Raw genomic sequence first — 22,381 nt, forward strand, 5'->3', positions numbered from 1 at the left:
GTGTAACAATAGTGAACGGTTGTGAACGGTAACAGTGGTTTACCACAGTGTGGGCCTCTCCCCAGGAGTAATCCTGGTGCAGTGTGGGCCTCTATCCCGGGAGTAATCTTGGTGAAGTGTGGGTCTCTATCCCGGGAGTAATCCTGGTGTAATTTGGGCCTCTATCCCGGGAGTAATCCTGGTGCAGTGTGGTTTTCTATCCCGGGAGTATTCATGGTGTAGTGTGCGCCTCTACCCCGGGAGTAATCCTGGTGCAGTGTGGGCCTCTATCCCCAGGAGTAATCCTGGTGTACTGTGGGCCTCTATCCCGGGAGTAACCCTGGTGTAGTGTGGGCCTCTATCCCGGGAGAAATCCTGGTGAAGTGTGGGTCTCTATCCCGGGAGTAATCCTGGTGTAATTTGGGCCTCTATCCCGGGAGTAATCCTGGTGCAGTGTGGTTTTCTATCCCGGGAGTATTCATGGTGCAGTGTGCGCCTCTACCCCGGGAGTAATCCTGGTGTAGTGTGGGCCTCTATCCCCAGGAGTAATCCTGGTGTACTGTGGGCCTCTATCCCGGGAGTAACCCTGGTGTAGTGTGGGCCTCTATCCCGGGAGTATCCGTGGTGTCGTGTGGGCCTCTATCCCGGGAGTAATCCTGGTGTTGTGTGGGTCTCTATCCCGGGATTATCCCTTTTGTAGTGTGGGCCTCTCCCCGGGAGCAAACCTGGTGTAGTGTGGGTCTCTATCCCGGGAGTAATCCTGGTGCAGTGTGCGTCTCTACCCCGGGAGTAATCCTGGTGTAGTGTGGGCCTCTATCCCGGGAGTAATCATGGTGTAATGTGGGTCTCTATCCCGGGATTAATCCTAGTGTAGTGTGGGCCTCTCCCCGGCAGTAAACCTGGTGTAGTGTGTGATATACCTATCAATTCGTCCAATAAAAAGCGACGAGTTAGGAACGTAACTAAAGGTTTTTATTGACTAAATAACAGAGCCCACCCTCGTGGGTGATCGGGTCCAACAAGGAGGAATACCAGCCAGCCGACTACCTTTATACCTGGGCAGGTAGGTGGAGCCATGGGCGGAGTCGGAGGTGGTCAGCCCAGGTATAACAGAGCGACAAGAGGCGACCTCGTATAGTGATACAACAGTGAGAACGGTGATAACAATACAACAGTGATAACTATAATGTAACGATAGTGAACGATAAAAGTGGTTTCCCACAGTGTGGGCCTCTCCCCGGGAGTAATCCTGGTGTAGTGTGGTCCTCTATCCCGGGAGTAATCCTGGTGTACTGTGGGTCTCTATCCCAGGATTTATACTGGTGTAGTGTGGGCCTCTATCCCGAGAGTAATCCTGGTGTAGTGTGGGCCTCTATCCCGGCAGTAATCCTGGTGCAGTGTGGGCCTATCTCCCGGGAGTAATCCTGATGTAGCGTGGGCCTCTATCCCGGGAGTAATCCTGGTGTAGTGTGGGTCTGTATCCCATGAGTAATCTTGGTGTAGTGTGGGTCTCTATCCCAGGAGTAATCCTGGTGTAGTGTGAGCCTCCATCCCGGGAGTAATCCTGGTGTAGTGTGGGCCTCTATCACGGGAGTAACCCTGGTGTAGTGTGGGCCTCTATCCCGGGAGTATCCGTGGTGTCGTGTGGGCCTCTATCCCGGGAGTAACCCTGGTGTAGTGTGGGCCTCTATCCCGGGAGTATCCGTGGTGTCGTGTGGGCCTCTATCCCGGGAGTAATCCTGGTGTAGTGTGGGCCTCTATCCCGGGAGTAATCCTGGTGTAGTGTGGGCCTCTCCCCGGGAGTAAACCTGGTGTAGTGTGGGTCTCTATCCCAGGAGTAACCCTGGTGTAGTGTGGGTCTCTATCCCGGGATTAATCCTGGTGTAGTGTGGGCCTCTCCCCGGCAGTAAACCTGGTGTAGTGTGGTCCTCTATCCCGGGAGTAATCCTGGTGTAATTTGGGCCTCTATCCCGGGAGTAATCCTGGTGTAGTGTGGTTTTCTATCCCGGGAGTAATCCTGGTGTAGTGTGGGCCTCTATCCCGGGAGTAACCGTGGTGTCGTGTGTGCCTCTATCCTGGGAGTAATCCTGGTGTAGTGTGGGCCTCTATCCCGAGAGTAATCCTGGTGTAGTGTGGGCCTCTCCCCGGGAGTAAACCTGGTGCAGTGTGGGCCTCTCCCCGGGAGTAATCCTGGTGTAGTGTGGGCCTCTATCCCGGGATTTATTCTGGTGTAGTGTGGGCCGCTGTCCCGGGAGTAATCCTGGTATAGTGTGGGCCTCTATCCCGGGATTAATACTGGTGCAGTGTGTGCCTCTATCCCGGGAGTAATCTTGGTGTAGTGTGGGCCTCTATCCCAGAGGTAATCCTGGTGTAGTGTGGGCCTCTATCCCGGGAGTAATCCTGGTGTGGTGTGGGCCTCTATCCCGGGAGTAATCCTGGTGTAGTGTGGGCCTCTATCCCGGGAGTAATCCTGGTGTAGTGTGGGCCTATCTCCCGGGAGTAATCCTGGTGTAGTGTGGACCTCTATCCCGAGAGTAATCCTGGTGTAGTGTGGGCCTCTATCCCGAGAGTATTCCTGGTGTAGTGTGGACCTCTATCCCGAGAGTAATCCTGGTGTAGTGTGGGTCTCTATCCCGGGAGTAATCCTGGTGAAGTGTGGGCCTCTATCCCGAGAGTAATCCTGGTGTAGTGTGGGCCTCTATCCCAGGAGTAATCCAGGTGTAGTGTGGGTCTCTATCCCGGGATTAATCCTGGTGTAGTGTGGGCCTCTCCCCGGGAGTAAACCTGGTGCAGTGTGGGCCTCTCCCCGGGAGTAATCCTGGTGTAGTGTGGGCCTCTATCCCGGGATTTATTCTGGTGTAGTGTGGGCCGCTGTCCCGGGAGTAATCCTGGTATAGTGTGGGCCTCTATCCCGGGATTAATACTGGTGTAGTGTGTGCCTCTATCCCGGGAGTAATCCTGGTGTAGTGTGGGCCTCTATCCCAGAGGTAATCCTGGTGTAGTGTGGGCCTCTATCCCAGGAGTAATCCTGGTGTAGTGTGGGCCTCTATCCCAGGAGTAATCCTGGTGTAGTGTGGGCCTATCTCCCGGGAGTAATCCTGGTGCAGTGTTGGCCTCTATCCCGGGAGTAATCCTGGTGTAGCGTGGGCCTCTATCCCGAGAGTAATCCTGGTGTAGTGTGGGCCTCTATCCCGGGAGTAATCCTGGTGTAGCGTGGGCCTCTATCCCGAGAGTAATCCTGGTGTAGTGTGGGCCTCTATCCCGGGAGTAATCCTTGTGTAGTGTGGGTCACTCTCCCGGGAGTAGTCCTGGTGTAGTGTGGGCCTCTATCCCGAGAGTAATCCTGGTATAGTGTGGGCCTCTATCCCGGGAGTAATCCTGGTGTCGTGTGGGCCTCTATCCCGGGAGTAATCCTTGTGTAGTGTGGGTCACTATCCCGGGAGTAGTCCTGGTGTAGTGTGGGCCTCTATCCCGAGAGTAATCCTGGTGTAGTGTGGGCCTCTATCCCGGAAGTAATCCTGGTGTCGTGTGGGCCTCTATCCCGAGAGTAATCCTGGTGTAGTGTGGGCCTCTATCCCGAGAGTAATCCTGGTGTAGTGTGGGCCTCTATCCCGGGAGTAATCCTGGTGTAGTGTGGGCCTCTATCCCGAGAGTAATCCTGGTGTAGTGTGGGCCTCTATCCCAGGAGTAATCCTGGTGTAGTGTGGGCCTCTATCCCGGGAGTAATCCTGGTGTAGTGTGGGCCTCTATCCCGGGAGTAATCCTGGTGTAGTGTGGGCCTCTATCCCGAGAGTAATCCTGGTGTAGTGTGGGCCTCTATCCCGAGAGTAATCCTGGTGTAGTGTGGGTCTCTATCCCGGGAGTAATCCTGGTGTAGTGTGGGCCTCTATCCCGGGAGTAATCCTGGTGTAGTGTGGGCCTCTATCCCAGGAGTAATCCTGGTGTAGTGTGCGCCTCTATCCCCAGGAGTAATCCTGGTGTAGTGTGGGTCTCTATCCCGGGAGTAATCCTGGTGTAGTGTGGGTCGCTATCCCGGGATTAAACCTGGTGTAGTGTGGGCCTCTATCCCGGGAGTAATCCTGGTGTAGTGTGGGTCTCTATCCCGGGATTAAACCTGGTGTAGTGTGGGCCTCTATCCCGGGATTAATACTGGTGTAGTGTGGGCCTCTATCCCAGGAGTAATCCTGGTGTAGTGTGGGCCTCTATCCCGGGAGTAATCCTGGTGTAGTGTGGGCCTCTATCCCGAGAGTAATCCTGGTGTAGTGTGGGCCTCTATCCCAGGAGTAATCCTGGTGTAGTGTGGGCCTCTATCCCGGGAGTAATCCTGGTGTAGTGTGGGCCTCTATCCCGAGAGCAATCCTGGTGTAGTGTGGGCCTCTATCCCGGGAGTAATACTGGTGCAGTGTGGGCCTCTATCCCGAGAGTAATCCTGGTGTAGTGTGGGCCTCTATCCCGGGAGTAATCTTGGTGTAGTGTGGGCCTATCTCCCGGGAGTAATCCTGGTGTAGTGTGAGTCTCTATCCTGGGAGTAATCCTGGTGTCGTGTGAGTCTCTATCCCGGGAGTAATCCTGGTGAACTGTGGGCCTCTATCCCGGGAGTAATCCTGGTGTAATTTGGGCCTCTACCCCGGGAGTAATCCTAGTGTAGTGTGGGCCTCTATCCCCAGGAGTAATCCTGGTGTAGTGTGGGCCTCTATCCCGGGAGTAACCCTGGTGTAGTGTGGGCCTCTATCCCGGGAGTATCCGTGGTGTCGTGTGGGCCTCTATCCCGGGAGTAATCCTGGTGTAGTGTGGGCCTCTATCCCGGGAGTAATCCTGGTGTAGTGTGGGCCTCTCCCCGGGAGTAAACCTGGTGTAGTGTGGGCCTCTACCCCGGGAGTAAACCTGGTGTAGTGTGGGCCTCTCCCCGGCAGTAAACCTGGTGTAGTGTGGTCCTCTATCCCGGGAGTAATCCTGGTGTAATTTGGGCCTCTATCCCGGGAGTAATCCTGGTGTAGTGTGGTTTTCTATCCCGGGAGTAATCCTGGTGTAGTGTGGGACTCTATCCCGGGAGTAACCGTGGTGTCGTGTGGGCCTCTATCCCGGGAGTAAACCTGGTGCAGTGTGGGCCTCTATCCCGGGAGTAATCCTGGTGTAGTGTGGGCCTCTATCCTGGGAGTAATCCTGGTGTAGTGTGGGCCTCTATCCCGGGAGTAATCCTGGTGTAGTGTGGGTCTCTACCCCGTGAGTAATCCTGGTGTAGTGTGGGCCTCTATCCTGGGAGTAATCCTGGTGTAGTGTGGGCCTCTATCCCGGGAGTAATCCAGGTGTAGTGTGGGCCTCTCCCCGGGAGTAAACCTGGTGCAGTGTGGGCCTCTCCCCGGGAGTAATCCTGGTGTAGTGTGGGCCTCTATCCCGGGATTTATTCTGGTGTAGTGTGGGCCGCTGTCCCGGGAGTAATCCTGGTATAGTGTGGGCCTCTATCCCGGGATTAATACTGGTGCAGTGTGTGCCTCTATCCCGGGAGTAATCTTGGTGTAGTGTGGGCCTCTATCCCAGAGGTAATCCTGGTGTAGTGTGGGCCTCTATCCCGGGAGTAATCCTGGTGTAGTGTGGGCCTCTATCCCGGGAGTAATCCTGGTGTAGCGTGGGCCTCTATCCCGGGAGTAATCCTGGTGTAGTGTGGGCCTATCTCCCGGGAGTAATCCTGGTGTAGTGTGGACCTCTATCCCGAGAGTAATCCTGGTGTAGTGTGGGTCTCTATCCCGAGAGTAATCCTGGTGTAGTGTGGACCTCTATCCCGAGAGTACTCCTGGTGTAGTGTGGACCTCTATCCCGAGAGTAATCCTGGTGTAGTGTGGGCCTCTATCCCGGGAGTAATCCAGGTGTAGTGTGGGTCTCTATCCCGGGATTAATCCTGGTGTAGTGTGGGCCTCTCCCCGGGAGTAAACCTGGTGTAGTGTGGGCCTCTATCCCGGGATTTATTCTGGTGTAGTGTGGGCCGCTGTCCCGGGAGTAATCCTGGTATAGTGTGGGCCTGTATCCCGGGATTAATACTGGTGTAGTGTGTGCCTCTATCCCGGGAGTAATCCTGGTGTAGTGTGGGCCTCTATCCCAGAGGTAATCCTGGTGTAGTGTGGGCCTCTATCCCAGGAGTAATCCTGGTGCAGTGTGGGCCTCTATCCCAGGAGTAATCCTGGTGTAGTGTGGGCCTATCTCCCGGGAGTAATCCTGGTGTAGTCTGGGCCTCTATCCCGGGAGTAATCCTGGTGTAGTGTGGGCCTCTATCCCGAGAGCAATCCTGGTGTAGTGTGGGCCTCTATCCCGGGAGTAATACTGGTGTAGTGTGGGCCTCTATCCCGAGAGTAATCCTGGTGTAGTGTGGGCCTCTATCCTGGGAGTAATCTTGGTGTAGTGTGGGCCTATCTCCCGGGAGTAATCCTGGTGTAGTGTGGGCCTCTATCCCGGGAGTAATCCTGGTGTAGTGTGGGCCTCTATCCCGAGAGCAATCCTGGTGTAGTGTGGGCCTCTATCCCGGGAGTAATACTGGTGTAGTGTGGGCCTCTATCCCGAGAGTAATCCTGGTGTAGTGTGGGCCTCTATCCCGGGAGTAATCTTGGTGTAGTGTGGGCCTATCTCCCGGGAGTAATCCTGGTGTAGTGTGGGCCTCTATCCTGAGAGTAATCCTGGTGTAGTGTGGGGCTCTATCCCGGGTGTAATCATGGTGTCGTATGGGCCTCTATCCCGGGAGCAATCCTGGTGTAGTGTGGGCCTCTATCCCGGGAGTAATACTGGTGTAGTGTGGGCCTCTATCCCGAGAGCAATCCTGGTGTAGTGTGGGCCTCTATCCCGGGAGTAATACTGGTGTAGTGTGGGCCTCTATCCCGGGTGTAATCATGGTGTAGTGCGGGCCTCTATCCCGGGAGTAATCCTGGTGTAGTGTGGGTCTCTATCCTGGGAGTAATCCTGGTGTAGTGTGGGCCTCTATCCCGGGAGTAATCCTGGTGTAGTGTGGGCCTCTATCCCGAGAGCAATCCTGGTGTAGTGTGGGCCTCTATCCCGGGAGTAATACTGGTGCAGTGTGAGCCTCTATCCCGGGAGTAATCCTGGTGTAGTGTGGGCCTCTATCCCCAGGAGTAATCCTGGTGTAGTGTGGGCCTCCATCCCGGGAGTAATCCTGGTGTTGTGTGGGTCTGTATCCCGGGAGCAATCCTGGTGAAGTGTGGGTCTCTATCCCGGGAGTAATCCTGGTGTAGTGTGGGCCTCTATCCCCAGGAGTAATCCTGGTGTAGTGTGGGCCTCCATCCCGGGAGTAATCCTGGTGTAGTGTGGGTCTGTATCCCGGGAGTAATCCTGGTGAAGTGTGGGGCTCTATCCCGGGAGTAATCCTGTTGTAGTGTGGGCCTCTATCCCGGGATTAATACTGGTGTAGTGTGGGCCTCTATCCCGGGAGTAATCCTGGTGAAGTGTGGGTCTCTATCCCGGGAGTAGTCCTGGTGAAGTGTGGGTCTCTATCCCGGGAGTAATCCTGGTGTAATTTGGGACTCTATCCCGGGAGTAATCCTGGTGTAGTGTGGGTCTCTATCCCGGGATTATCCCTGGTGTAGTGTGGGCCTCTCCCCGGGAGTGATCCTGGTGTAGTGTTGGTCTCTATCCCGGGATTATCCTTGGTGTAGTGTGGGCCTCTCCCCGGGAGTAATCCTGGTGTAGTGTGGGCCTCTATCCCGGGAGTAATCCTGGTGTACTGTGGGCCTCTATCCCGGGAGTAATCCTGGTGTAGTGTGGGTCTCTATCCCGGGATTAATCCTGGTGTAGTGTGGGCCTCTATCCTGGGGGTAATCCTGGTGTAGTGTGGGTCTCTACCCCGGGAGTGATCCTGGTGTAGTGTGGGCCTCTATCCCGGGAGTAATCCTGGTGTAGTGTGGGCCTCTACCCCGGGAGTGATCCTGGTGTAGTGTGGGCCTCTATCCCGGGATTATCCCTGGTGTAGTGTGGGCCTCTCCCCGGGAGTAATCCTGGTGTAGTGTGGGCCTCTATCCCGGGAGTAATCCTGGTGTAGTGTGGGCCTCTATCCCGGGAGTAATCCTGGTGTAGTGTGGGTCTCTATCCCGGGAGTATTCATGGTGTCGTGTGGGCCTCTCCCCGGGAGTAATCCTGGTGTAGTGTGGGTCTCTACCCCGGGAGTGATCCTGGTGTAGTGTGGGTCTCTATCCCGGGATTAATCCTGGTGTAGTGTGGGCCACTCCCCGGCAGTAAACCTGGTGTAGTGTGGGCCTCTATCCCGGGAGTAATCCTGGTGTAGTGTGGGTCTCTATCCCGGGATTTATACTGGTGTAGTGTGGGCCACTATCCCAGGAGTAATCCTGGTCTAGTGTGGGCCTCTATCCCCAGGAGTAATCCTGGTGAAGTGTGGGCCTCTATCCCGGGAGTATTCATGGTGTAGTGTGCACCTCTATCCCGGGAGTAATCCTGGTGTAGTGTGGGCCTCTTTCCCGGGAGTAATCCTGGTGTAGTGTGGGCCTCTATCCCGGGAGTAATCCTGGGGACGTGTGGGTCTCTATCCCGAGATTAATCCTGGTGTAGTGTGGGCCTCTATCCCGGGAGTAAACCTGGTGTAGTGTGGGTCTGTATCCCATGAGTAATCTTGGTGCAGTGTGGGCCTCCATCCCGGGAGTAATCCTGGTGTAGTGTGGGCCTCTATCCCGGGATTAATACTGGTGTAGTGTGGGCCTCTATCCCCAGGAGTAATCCTAGTGTAGTATGAGTCTCTATCCCGGGAGTAATCCTGGTGTAGTGTGGGCCTCCATCCCGGGAGTAATCCTGGTGTAGTGTGGGCCTCCATCCCGGGAGTAATCCTGGTGTTGTGTGGGCCTCTATCCCAGGAGTAATCCTAGTGTAGTATGAGTCTCTATCCCGGGAGTAATCCTGGTGTAGTGTGGGCCTCCATCCCGGGAGTAATCCTGGTGTAGTGTGGGCCTCCATCCCGGGAGTTATCCTGGTGTGTGGGCCGCTATCCCGGGAGTAATCCTGGTATAGTGTGGGCCTCTATCCCGAGAGTAATCCTGGTGTAGTGTGGGCCTCTATCCCGAGAGTAATCCTGGTGTAGTGTGGGCCTCTATCCCGGGAGTAATCCTGGTGTAGTGTGGGCCTCTATCCCGAGAGTAATCCTGGTGTAGTGTGGGCCTCTATCCCGAGAGTAATCCTGGTGTAGTGTGGGCCTCTATCCCGGGAGTAATACTGGTGTAGTGTGGGTCTGTATCCCGGGAGTAATCCTGGTGTAGTGTGGGTCTCCATCCCCAGGAGTAATCCTGGTGTAGTGTGGGTCTGTATCCCGGGAGTAATCCTGGTGAAGTGTGAGTCTCTATCCCGGGAGTAATCCTGGTGTAGTGTGGGTCTCTATCCCGGGATTAAACCTGGTGTAGTGTGGTCCTCTATCCCGGGAGTAATCCTGGTGTAGTGTGGGCCTCTATCCCGGGAGTAATCCTGGAGAAGTGTGGGCCTCTATCCCGGGAGTAATACTGGTGTAGTTTGGGCCTCTATCCCGGGAGTAATCCTGGTGTAGTGTGGGCCTCTATCCCGGGAGTAATCCTGGTGTAGTGTGGGTCTCTATCCCGGGAGTAATCCTGGTGTAGTGTGGGCCTCTATCCCGGGAGTAATCCTGGTGTAGTGTGGGCCTCTATCCCGGGAGTAATCCTGGTGTAGTGTGGGCCTCTATCCCGGGAGTAATCCTGGTGTAGTGTGGGCCTCTATCCCGGGAGTAATCCTGGTGTAGTGTGGGCCTCTATCCCGGGAGTAATCCTGGTGCAGTGTGGGCCTCTATCCCGGGAGTAATACTGGTGTAGTGTGGGCCTCTATCCCGGGAGTAATCCTGGTGTAGTGTGGGCCTCTATCCCGGGAGTAATCCTGGTGTAGTGTGGGTCTCTATCCCGGGAGTAATCCTGGTGTAGTGTGGGCCTCTATCCCGGGAGTAATCCTGGTGCAGTGTGGGCCTCTATCCCGGGAGTAATCCTGGTGTAGTGTGGGCCTCTATCCCGGGAGTAATCCTGGTGTAGTGTGGGCCTCTATCCCGGGAGTAATACTGGTGTAGTGTGGGTCTGTATCCCGGGAGTAATCCTGGTGTAGTGTGGGCCTCTATCCCGGGAGTAATCCTGGTGTAGTGTGGGCCTCTATCCCCAGGAGTAATCCTGGTGTAGTGTGAGTCTCTATCCCGGGAGTAATCCTGGTGTAGTGTGGGTCTCTATCCCGGGATTAAACCTGGTGTAGTGTGGTCCTCTATCCCGGGAGTAATCCTGGTGTAGTGTGGGCCTCTATCCCGGGAGTAATCCTGGTGTAGTGTGGGTCTCTATCCCGGGAGTAATCCTGGTGTAGTGTGGGCCTCTATCCCGGGAGTAATCCTGGTGTAGTGTGGGCCTCTATCCCGGGAGTAATCCTGGTGTAGTGTGGGCCGCTGTCCCGGGAGTAATCCTGGTGTGGTGTGGGTCTCTAGCCCGGGAGTAATCCTGGTGCAGTGTGGGCCGCTGTCCCGGGAGTAATCCTGGTGTAGTGTGGGCCTCTATCCCGGGAGTAATCCTGTTGTAGTGTGGGTCTCTATCCCGGGATTAATACTGGTGTAGTGTGGGCCTCTATCCCGGGAGTAATCCTGGTGAAGTGTGGGTCTCTATCCCGGGAGTAAACCTGGTGTAGTGTGGGTCTGTATCCCATGAGTAATCTTGGTGCAGTGTGGGCCTCCATCCCGGGAGTAATCCTGGTGTAGTGTGGGCCTCTATCCCGGGATTAATACTGGTGTAGTGTGGGCCTCTATCCCCAGGAGTAATCCTAGTGTAGTATGAGTCTCTATCCCGGGAGTAATCCTGGTGTAGTGTGGGCCTCCATCCCGGGAGTAATCCTGGTGTAGTGTGGGCCTCCATCCCGGGAGTAATCCTGGTGTAGTGTGGGCCTCTATCCCAGGAGTAATCCTAGTGTAGTATGAGTCTCTATCCCGGGAATAATCCTGGTGTAGTGTGGGTCTCTATCCCGGGAGTAATCCTGGTGTAGTGTGGGCCTCTATCCCGGGAGTAATCCTGGTGTAGTGTGGGCCTCTATCCCGGGAGTAATACTGGTGTAGTGTGGGTCTGTATCCCGGGAGTAATCCTGGTGTAGTTTGGGCCTCTATCCCGGGAGTAATCCTGGTGTAGTGTGGGCCTCTATCCCGGGAGTAATCCTGGTGAAGTGTGGGTCTCTATCCCGGGAGTAATCCTGGTGAAGTGTGGGTCTCTATCCCGGGAGTAATCCTGGTGTAGTGTGGGCCTCTATCCCAGGAGTAATCCTGGTGTAGTGTGCGCCTCTATCCCCAGGAGTAATCCTGCTGTAGTGTGGGTCTCTATCCCGGGAGTAATCCTGGTGTAGTGTGGGTCGCTATCCCGGGATTAAACCTGGTGTAGTGTGGGCCTCTATCCCGGGAGTAATCCTGGTGTAGTGTGGGTCTCTATCCCGGGATTAAACCTGGTGTAGTGTGGGCCTCTATCCCGGGATTAATACTGGTGTAGTGTGGGCCTCTATCCCAGGAGTAATCCTGGTGTAGTGTGGGCCTCTATCCCGGGAGTAATCCTGGTGTAGTGTGGGCCTCTATCCCGAGAGTAATCCTGGTGTAGTGTGGGCCTCTATCCCAGGAGTAATCCTGGTGTAGTGTGGGCCTCTATCCCGGGAGTAATCCTGGTGTAGTGTGGGCCTCTATCCCGAGAGCAATCCTGGTGTAGTGTGGGCCTCTATCCCGGGAGTAATACTGGTGTAGTGTGGGCCTCTATCCCGAGAGTAATCCTGGTGTAGTGTGGGCCTCTATCCCGGGAGTAATCTTGGTGTAGTGTGGGCCTATCTCCCGGGAGTAATCCTGGTGTAGTGTGAGTCTCTATCCTGGGAGTAATCCTGGTGTCGTGTGAGTCTCTATCCCGGGAGTAACCGTGGTGTCGTGTGGGCCTCTATCCCGGGAGTAAACCTGGTGCAGTGTGGGCCTCTATCCCGGGAGTAATCCTGGTGTAGTGTGGGCCTCTATCCTGGGAGTAATCCTGGTGTAGTGTGGGCCTCTATCCCGGGAGTAATCCTGGTGTAGTGTGGGTCTCTACCCCGTGAGTAATCCTGGTGTAGTGTGGGCCTCTATCCTGGGAGTAATCCTGGTGTAGTGTGGGCCTCTATCCCGGGAGTAATCCAGGTGTAGTGTGGGCCTCTCCCCGGGAGTAAACCTGGTGCAGTGTGGGCCTCTCCCCGGGAGTAATCCTGGTGTAGTGTGGGCCTCTATCCCGGGATTTATTCTGGTGTAGTGTGGGCCGCTGTCCCGGGAGTAATCCTGGTATAGTGTGGGCCTCTATCCCGGGATTAATACTGGTGCAGTGTGTGCCTCTATCCCGGGAGTAATCTTGGTGTAGTGTGGGCCTCTATCCCAGAGGTAATCCTGGTGTAGTGTGGGCCTCTATCCCGGGAGTAATCCTGGTGTAGTGTGGGCCTCTATCCCGGGAGTAATCCTGGTGTAGCGTGGGCCTCTATCCCGGGAGTAATCCTGGTGTAGTGTGGGCCTATCTCCCGGGAGTAATCCTGGTGTAGTGTGGACCTCTATCCCGAGAGTAATCCTGGTGTAGTGTGGGTCTCTATCCCGAGAGTAATCCTGGTGTAGTGTGGACCTCTATCCCGAGAGTAATCCTGGTGTAGTGTGGACCTCTATCCCGAGAGTAATCCTGGTGTAGTGTGGGCCTCTATCCCGGGAGTAATCCAGGTGTAGTGTGGGTCTCTATCCCGGGATTAATCCTGGTGTAGTGTGGGCCTCTCCCCGGGAGTAAACCTGGTGTAGTGTGGGCCTCTATCCCGGGATTTATTCTGGTGTAGTGTGGGCCGCTGTCCCGGGAGTAATCCTGGTATAGTGTGGGCCTCTATCCCGGGATTAATACTGGTGTAGTGTGTGCCTCTATCCCGGGAGTAATCCTGGTGTAGTGTGGGCCTCTATCCCAGAGGTAATCCTGGTGTAGTGTGGGCCTCTATCCCAGGAGTAATCCTGGTGCAGTGTGGGCCTCTATCCCAGGAGTAATCCTGGTGTAGTGTGGGCCTATCTCCCGGGAGTAATCCTGGTGTAGTCTGGGCCTCTATCCCGGGAGTAATCCTGGTGTAGTGTGGGCCTCTATCCCGAGAGCAATCCTGGTGTAGTGTGGGCCTCTATCCCGGGAGTAATACTGGTGTAGTGTGGGCCTCTATCCCGAGAGTAATCCTGGTGTAGTGTGGGCCTCTATCCCGGGAGTAATCTTGGTGTAGTGTGGGCCTATCTCCCGGGAGTAATCCTGGTGTAGTGTGGGCCTCTATCCTGAGAGTAATCCTGGTGTAGTGTGGGCCTCTATCCCGGGTGTAATCATGGTGTCGTATGGGCCTCTATCCCGGGAGCAATCCTGGTGTAGTGTGGGCCTCTATCCCGGGAGTAATACTGGTGTAGTGTGGGCCTCTATCCCGAGAGCAATCCTGGTGTAGTGTGGGCCTCTATCCCGGGAGTAATACTGGTGTAGTGTGGGCCTCTATCCCGGGTGTAATCATGGTGTAGTGCGGGCCTCTATCCCGGGAGTAATCCTGGTGTAGTGTGGGTCTCTATCCTGGGAGTAATCCTGGTGTAGTGTGGGCCTCTATCCCGGGAGTAATCCTGGTGTAGTGTGGGCCTCTATCCCGAGAGCAATCCTGGTGTAGTGTGGGCCTCTATCCCGGGAGTAATACTGGTGTAGTGTGAGCCTCTATCCCGGGAGTAATCCTGGTGTAGTGTGGGCCTCTATCCCCAGGAGTAATCCTGGTGTAGTGTGGGCCTCCATCCCGGGAGTAATCCTGGTGTTGTGTGGGTCTGTATCCCGGGAGCAATCCTGGTGAAGTGTGGGTCTCTATCCCGGGAGTAATCCTGGTGTAGTGTGGGCCTCTATCCCCAGGAGTAATCCTGGTGTAGTGTGGGCCTCCATCCCGGGAGTAATCCTGGTGTAGTGTGGGTCTGTATCCCGGGAGTAATCCTGGTGAAGTGTGGGGCTCTATCCCGGGAGTAATCCTGTTGTAGTGTGGGTCTCTATCCCGGGATTAATACTGGTGTAGTGTGGGCCTCTATCCCGGGAGTAATCCTGGTGAAGTGTGGGTCTCTATCCCGGGAGTAGTCCTGGTGAAGTGTGGGTCTCTATCCCGGGAGTAATCCTGGTGTAATTTGGGACTCTATCCCGGGAGTAATCCTGGTGTAGTGTGGGTCTCTATCCCGGGATTATCCCTGGTGTAGTGTGGGCCTCTCCCCGGGAGTGATCCTGGTGTAGTGTGGGTCTCTATCCCGGGATTATCCTTGGTGTAGTGTGGGCCTCTCCCCGGGAGTAATCCTGGTGTAGTGTGGGCCTCTATCCCGGGAGTAATCCTGGTGTACTGTGGGCCTCTATCCCGGGAGTAATCCTGGTGTAGTGTGGGTCTCTGTCCCGGGATTAATCCTGGTGTAGTGTGGGCCTCTATCCTGGGGGTAATCCTGGTGTAGTGTGGGTCTCTACCCCGGGAGTGATCCTGGTGTAGTGTGGGCCTCTATCCCGGGAGTAATCCTGGTGTAGTGTGGGCCTCTACCCCGGGAGTGATCCTGGTGTAGTGTGGGCCTCTATCCCGGGATTATCCCTGGTGTAGTGTGGGCCTCTCCCCGGGAGTAATCCTGGTGTAGTGTGGGCCTCTATCCCGGGAGTAATCCTGGTGTAGTGTGGGCCTCTATCCCGGGAGTAATCCTGGTGTAGTGTGGGTCTCTATCCCGGGAGTATTCATGGTGTCGTGTGGGCCTCTCCCCGGGAGTAATCCTGGTGTAGTGTGGGTCTCTACCCCGGGAGTGATCCTGGTGTAGTGTGGGTCTCTATCCCGGGATTAATCCTGGTGTAGTGTGGGCCACTCCCCGGCAGTAAACCTGGTGTAGTGTGGGCCTCTATCCCGGGAGTAATCCTGGTGTAGTGTGGGTCTCTATCCCGGGATTTATACTGGTGTAGTGTGGGCCACTATCCCAGGAGTAATCCTGGTCTAGTGTGGGCCTCTATCCCCAGGAGTAATCCTGGTGAAGTGTGGGCCTCTATCCCGGGAGTATTCATGGTGTAGTGTGCACCTCTATCCCGGGAGTAATCCTGGTGTAGTGTGGGCCTCTTTCCCGGGAGTAATCCTGGTGTAGTGTGGGCCTCTATCCCGGGAGTAATCCTGGGGACGTGTGGGTCTCTATCCCGAGATTAATCCTGGTGTAGTGTGGGCCTCTATCCCGGGAGTAAACCTGGTGTAGTGTGGGTCTGTATCCCATGAGTAATCTTGGTGCAGTGTGGGCCTCCATCCCGGGAGTAATCCTGGTGTAGTGTGGGCCTCTATCCCCAGGAGTAATCCTAGTGTAGTATGAGTCTCTATCCCGGGAGTAATCCTGGTGTAGTGTGGGCCTCCATCCCGGGAGTAATCCTGGTGTAGTGTGGGCCTCCATCCCGGGAGTAATCCTGGTGTTGTGTGGGCCTCTATCCCAGGAGTAATCCTAGTGTAGTATGAGTCTCTATCCCGGGAGTAATCCTGGTGTAGTGTGGGCCTCCATCCCGGGAGTAATCCTGGTGTAGTGTGGGCCTCCATCCCGGGAGTTATCCTGGTGTGTGGGCCGCTATCCCGGGAGTAATCCTGGTATAGTGTGGGCCTCTATCCCGAGAGTAATCCTGGTGTAGTGTGGGCCTCTATCCCGAGAGTAATCCTGGTGTAGTGTGGGCCTCTATCCCGGGAGTAATCCTGGTGTAGTGTGGGCCTCTATCCCGAGAGTAATCCTGGTGTAGTGTGGGCCTCTATCCCGAGAGTAATCCTGGTGTAGTGTGGGCCTCTATCCCGGGAGTAATACTGGTGTAGTGTGGGTCTGTATCCCGGGAGTAATCCTGGTGTAGTGTGGGTCTCCATCCCCAGGAGTAATCCTGGTGTAGTGTGGGTCTGTATCCCGGGAGTAATCCTGGTGAAGTGTGAGTCTCTATCCCGGGAGTAATCCTGGTGTAGTGTGGGTCTCTATCCCGGGATTAAACCTGGTGTAGTGTGGTCCTCTATCCCGGGAGTAATCCTGGTGTAGTGTGGGCCTCTATCCCGGGAGTAATCCTGGAGAAGTGTGGGCCTCTATCCCGGGAGTAATACTGGTGTAGTTTGGGCCTCTATCCCGGGAGTAATCCTGGTGTAGTGTGGGCCTCTATCCCGGGAGTAATCCTGGTGTAGTGTGGGTCTCTATCCCGGGAGTAATCCTGGTGTAGTGTGGGCCTCTATCCCGGGAGTAATCCTGGTGTAGTGTGGGCCTCTATCCCGGGAGTAATCCTGGTGTAGTGTGGGCCTCTATCCCGGGAGTAATCCTGGTGTAGTGTGGGCCTCTATCCCGGGAGTAATCCTGGTGTAGTGTGGGCCTCTATCCCGGGAGTAATCCTGGTGTAGTGTGGGCCTCTATCCCGGGAGTAATCCTGGTGTAGTGTGGGCCTCTATCCCGGGAGTAATCCTGGTGTAGTGTGGGCCTCTATCCCGGGAGTAATACTGGTGTAGTGTGGGCCTCTATCCCGGGAGTAATCCTGGTGTAGTGTGGGCCTCTATCCCGGGAGTAATCCTGGTGTAGTGTGGGTCTCTATCCCGGGAGTAATCCTGGTGTAGTGTGGGCCTCTATCCCGGGAGTAATCCTGGTGCAGTGTGGGCCTCTATCCCGGGAGTAATCCTGGTGTAGTGTGGGCCTCTATCCCGGGAGTAATCCTGGTGTAGTGTGGGCCTCTATCCCAGGAGTAATCCTGGTGTCGTGTGGGCCTCTATCCCGGGAGTAATCCTGGTGTAGTGTGGGCCTCTATCCCGGGAGTAATCCTGGTGTAGTGTGGGCCTCTATCCCAGGAGTAATCCTGCTGTTGTGTGGGCCTCTATCCCGGGAGTAATCCTGGTGTAGTGTGGGCCTCCATCCCGGGAGTAATCCTGGTGTAGTGTGGGCCTCCATCCCAGGAGTAATCCTGGTGTAGTGTGGGCCTCTATCCCGGGAGTAATCCTGGTGTCGTGTGGGTCTCTATCCCGGGATTAATACTGGTGTAGTGTGGGCCTCTATCCCGGGAGTAATCCTGGTGTAGTGTGGGCCTCTATCCCGGGAGTAATCCTGGTGTCGTGTGGGCCGCTGTCCCGGGAGTAATCCTGGTGTGGTGTGGGTCTCTAGCCCGGGAGTAATCCTGGTGCAGTGTGGGCCGCTGTCCCGGGAGTAATCCTGGTGTAGTGTGGGCCTCTATCCCGGGAGTAATCCTGTTGTAGTGTGGGTCTCTATCCCGGGATTAATACTGGTGTAGTGTGGGCCTCTATCCCGGGAGTAATCCTGGTGAAGTGTGGGTCTCTATCCCGGGAGTAAACCTGGTGTAGTGTGGGTCTGTATCCCATGAGTAATCTTGGTGCAGTGTGGGCCTCCATCCCGGGAGTAATCCTGGTGTAGTGTGGGCCTCTATCCCGGGATTAATACTGGTGTAGTGTGGGCCTCTATCCCCAGGAGTAATCCTAGTGTAGTATGAGTCTCTATCCCGGGAGTAATCCTGGTGTAGTGTGGGCCTCCATCCCGGGAGTAATCCTGGTGTAGTGTGGGCCTCCATCCCGGGAGTAATCCTGGTGTAGTGTGGGCCTCTATCCCAGGAGTAATCCTAGTGTAGTATGAGTCTCTATCCCGGGAGTAATCCTGGTGTAGTGTGGGTCTCTATCCCGGGAGTAATCCTGGTGTAGTGTGGGCCTCTATCCCGGGAGTAATCCTGGTGTAGTGTGGGCCTCTATCCCGGGAGTAATACTGGTGTAGTGTGGGTCTGTATCCCGGGAGTAATCCTGGTGTAGTGTGGGCCTCTATCCCGGGAGTAATCCTGGTGTAGTGTGGGCCTCTATCCCGGGAGTAATCCTGGTGTAGTGTGGGCCTCTATCCCGGGAGTAATACTGGTGTAGTGTGGGTCTGTATCCCGGGAGTAATCCTGGTGTAGTGTGGGCCTCTATCCCGGGAGTAATCCTGGTGTAGTGTGGGCCTCTATCCCCAGGAGTTATCCTGGTGTAGTGTGAGTCTCTATCCCGGGAGTAATCCTGGTGTAGTGTGGGTCTCTATCCCGGGATTAAACCTGGTGTAGTGTGGTCCTCTATCCCGGGAGTAATCCTGGTGTAGTGTGGGCCTCTATCCCGGGAGTAATCCTGGTGTAGTGTGGGTCTCTATCCCGGGAGTAATCCTGGTGTAGTGTGGGCCTCTATCCCGGGGGTAATCCTGGTGTAGTGTGGGCCTCTATCCCGGGAGTAATCCTGGTGTAGTGTGGGCCGCTGTCCCGGGAGTAATCCTGGTGTGGTGTGGGTCTCTAGCCCGGGAGTAATCCTGGTGCAGTGTGGGCCGCTGTCCCGGGAGTAATCCTGGTGTAGTGTGGGCCTCTATCCCGGGAGTAATCCTGTTGTAGTGTGGGTCTCTATCCCGGGATTAATACTGGTGTAGTGTGGGCCTCTATCCCGGGAGTAATCCTGGTGAAGTGTGGGTCTCTATCCCGGGAGTAAACCTGGTGTAGTGTGGGTCTGTATCCCATGAGTAATCTTGGTGCAGTGTGGGCCTCCATCCCGGGAGTAATCCTGGTGTAGTGTGGGCCTCTATCCCGGGATTAATACTGGTGTAGTGTGGGCCTCTATCCCCAGGAGTAATCCTAGTGTAGTATGAGTCTCTATCCCGGGAGTAACCCTGGTGTAGTGTGGGCCTCCATCCCGGGAGTAATCCTGGTGTAGTGTGGGCCTCCATCCCGGGAGTAATCCTGGTGTAGTGTGGGCCTCTATCCCAGGAGTAATCCTAGTGTAGTATGAGTCTCTATCCCGGGAATAATCCTGGTGTAGTGTGGGTCTCTATCCCGGGAGTAATCCTGGTGTAGTGTGGGCCTCTATCCCGGGAGTAATCCTGGTGTAGTGTGGGCCTCTATCACGGGAGTAATACTGGTGTAGTGTGGGTCTGTATCCCGGGAGTAATCCTGGTGTAGTTTGGGCCTCTATCCCGGGAGTAATCCTGGTGTAGTGTGGGCCTCTATCCCGGGAGTAATCCTGGTGAAGTGTGGGTATCTATCCCGGGAGTAATCCTGGTGAAGTGTGGGTCTCTATCCCGGGAGTAATCCTGGTGTAGTGTGGGCCTCTATCCCGGGAGTAATCCTGGTGTAGTGTGGGTCTCTATCCCGGGAGTAATCCTGGTGTAGTGTGGGCCTCTATCCCGGGAGTAATCCTGGTGTAGTGTGGGCCTCTATCCCAGGAGTAATCCTGGTGTAGTGTGGGCCTCTATCCCAGGAGTAATCCTGGTGTAGTGTGGGCCTCTATCCCGGGAGTAATCCTGGTGTAGTGTGGGCCTCTATCCCGGGAGTAATCCTGGTGTAGTGTGGGCCTCTATCCCGGGAGTAATGCTGGTGTAGTGTGGGCCTCTATCCCGGGAGTAATCCTGGTGTAGTGTGGGCCTCTATCCCGGGAGTAATCCTGGTGTAGTGTGGGCCTCTATCCCGGGAGTAATCCTGGTGTAGTGTGGGCCTCCATCCCGGGAGTAATCCTGGTGTAGTGTGGGCCTCCATCCCGGGAGTAATCCTGGTGTAGTGTGGGCCTCCATCCCGGGAGTAATCCTGGTGTAGTGTGGGCCTCTATCCCGGGAGTAATCCTGGTGTAGTGTGGGTCTCTATCCCGGGATTAATACTGGTGTAGTGTGGGCCTCTATCCCGGGAGTAATCCTGGTGTAGTGTGGGTCTCTAGCCCGAGAGTAATCCTGGTGTAGTGTGGGCCTCTATCCCGGGAGTAATCCTGGTGTCGTGTGGGCCGCTGTCCCGGGAGTAATCCTGGTGTAGTGTGGGCCTCTATCCTGGGAGTAATCCTGGTGTAGTGTGGGCCTCTATCCCGGGAGTAATCTTGGTGCAGTGTGGGCCTCCATCCCGGGAGTAATCCTGGTGTAGTGTGGGCCACTATCCCGGGAGTTATCCTGGTGTTGTGTGGGCCACTATCCCGGGAGTTATCCTGGTGTAGTGTGGGGCCTCTCCCCAGGAGTAATCCTGGTGAAGTGTGGGCCTCTATCCCGGGAGTATTTCTGGTGTAGTGTGAGTCTCTATCCCGGGAGTAATCCTGGTGTAGTGTGGGCCTCTATCCCAGGAGTAATCCTGGTGTAGTGTGGGCCTCTATCCTGGGAGTAATCCTGGTGAACTGTGGGCCTCTATCCCAGGAGTAATCCTGGTGTAGTGTGGGCCTCTATCCCGGGAGTAATCCTGGTGAAGTGTGGGTCTCTATCCCGGGAGTAATACTGGTCAAGTGTTGGTCTCTATCCCGGGAGTAATCCTGGTGTAGTGTGGGCCTCTATCCCGGGAGTAATCCTGGTGTAGTGTGGGTTTCTATCCCAGGAGTAATCCTGGTGTAGTGTGGGCCTCTATCCCGGGAGTAATCCTGGTGTAGTGTGGGCCTCTATCCCGGGAGTAAACCTGGTGTAGTGTGGGTCTCTATCCCGGGAGTAATCCTGGTGAAGTGTGGGTCTGTATCCCGGGAGTAATCCTGGTGTAGTGTGGGCCTCTATCCCGGGAGTAATCCTGGTGTAGCATTGGCCTCTTCCCAGGGATTATTCGTGGTGTAGTGTGGGCCTCTATCCCGGGAGTAATCCTGCTGTTGTGTGGGTCTGTATCCCGGGAGTAATCCTGGTGTAGTGTGGGTCTCTACCCCCGGCAGTAATCCTGGTGTAGTGTGGGCCTCTGTCCCGGGAGTAATCCTGGTGTAGTGTGGGCCTCTATCCCGGGAGTAATCCTGCTGTAGTGTGGGCCTCTATCCCGGGAGTAATCCTGGCGTAGTGTGGGCCTCTATCCCAGGAGTAATCCTGGTGTAGCGTGGGACTCTATCCCAGGAGTAATCCTGGTGTAGTGTGGGCCTCTATCCCGGGAGTAATCCTGGTGTAGTGTGGGCCTCTATCCCGGGAGTAATCCTGGTGTAGTGTGGGCTCGCGCACACAGCTCAAACTTTTTAAATGAAGTGAAGATCTGCCAGGGGTGATGGTCTGGGTCTGGCTGTGCCTGTCCTGTGCATGGGTCCGGCCTGTGTCTGTCCTGGGTTTGTCCTGTGCCTGGGTCCGGCCTGGACTGTGTGTGGGGTCTGTTTCTTCCATACCTTGCAGTGAATGGAGCTCCATCCCCAGGTTTAGTTTCAACTGTGTGATAAAACTGAAGTTGTGTGAAATGAGAGTGAAGAGCAGGAGAGCGTGGTGGGACCCCACACCCTGCGGCCAAGAGCCTCACAATACACGAAAGTAAATGTAAACCTGTGCTGAATTCTGACTCTCCTGCTCCTCTCTTTCCCCACAGTTAGCAATTGCTAAGAACAGTATCATTCGATTGCAAGAAGAAAACCTCCAGTTTCGCAATGAAAATATTCAAATGTTATTGAAAACCCAGCAACACCTGGAGGTACGTGAGTGAGTTCTAGAGACTGCTCGTACAGATTCAAACATTCAAGAATACAACTAAAGTTAAAGCATCTAAGACCATCACACCACCCCCTGCCTGAACCCTGTTCGTTCCCTCTCTTCCGTCGAATCCTGTCCCTCCCCTTCCCTCTCTCTCCCGTCGAAGCCTGTCCCTCCCCCTCTCTCCCGTCGAATCCTGTCCCTCCCTCTCCTGTCGAATCCTGTCCCTCCCACTCCCTCCCATCGAATCCTGTCCCTCCCCCTCTCTCCCGTCAAATCCTGTCCATCCCTCTCTCTCCCGTCGAATCCTGTCCCTCCCTCTCTCCCGGCGAATCCTGTCCCTCCTCTCTCTCCCGTCGAATCCTGTCCCTCCCGGCGAATCCTGTCCCTCTCCCTCTCTCCTGTCCCACCCTCTCTCTCCCGTCGAATCCTGTCCCACCCTCTCCCGTCGAATCCTGTCCCTCCCTCTCTCCCGTCGAATCCTGTCCCTCCCTCACTCTCCCGTCGAATCCTGTCCCTCCCACCTCTGCCGTCGAATCCTGTCACTCCCCTCTCTCTCCCGTCGAATCCTGTCACTCCCTCCCTCTCCCGTCGAATCCTGTCCCTCCCTCTCCCGTCGAATCCTGTCCCTCCCACCTCTCCCGTCGAATCCTGTCACTCCCTCTCTCTCCCATCGAATCCTGTCCCCTCCCTCTCTCCTGTCGAATCCTGTCCCTCCCACCTCTCCCGTCGAATCCTGTCCCTCCCTCTCTCCCCCGTCGAATCCTGTCCCTCCCTCTCCCGTCGAATCCTGTCCCTCCCTCTCCCGTCGAATCCTGTCCCTCCGTCTCCTTCCCGTCGAATCCTGTCCCCTCCCTCTCTCTCCCGTCGAATCCTGTCCCTCCCTCTCCCGTCGAATCCTGTCCCTCACTCTCTCCTGTCGAATCCTGTCCCTCCCCCCTCTCTCCCGTCGAATCCTGTCCCTCCCCCCTCTCTCCCCGTCGAATCCTGTCCCACTCCCCCCCGCCAAATCTTGTC

At 55.7% G+C, this 22,381-nt stretch overlaps 2 protein-coding genes across 2 annotated transcripts in view; both read left to right on the forward strand.

Annotated features, from left to right (window-relative positions):
* The window catches only part of LOC147113716 (RUN and FYVE domain-containing protein 2-like), a 113,613-nt gene extending 92,221 nt beyond the window's left edge, over positions 1 to 21,392 (forward strand). Inside the window, exon 9 of the mRNA XM_085995032.1 lies at positions 21,264 to 21,392. Within this exon, the coding sequence (XP_085851158.1) occupies positions 21,264 to 21,377 (114 nt within the window). The 3' untranslated portion in view covers positions 21,378 to 21,392. The remainder of the gene's footprint in view (positions 1 to 21,263) is intronic.
* slc25a16 (solute carrier family 25 member 16) overlaps positions 1 to 22,381 on the forward strand; it is a 225,375-nt gene that overhangs the window by 181,421 nt on the left and 21,573 nt on the right. The window lies entirely within an intron of this gene.

This window comes from Somniosus microcephalus, chromosome 8, assembly GCF_052327205.1.
Source record: "Somniosus microcephalus isolate GS21.2 chromosome 8, FLI_Smic_1.0, whole genome shotgun sequence".
Taxonomy (NCBI): Eukaryota; Metazoa; Chordata; class Chondrichthyes; order Squaliformes; family Somniosidae; genus Somniosus; species Somniosus microcephalus.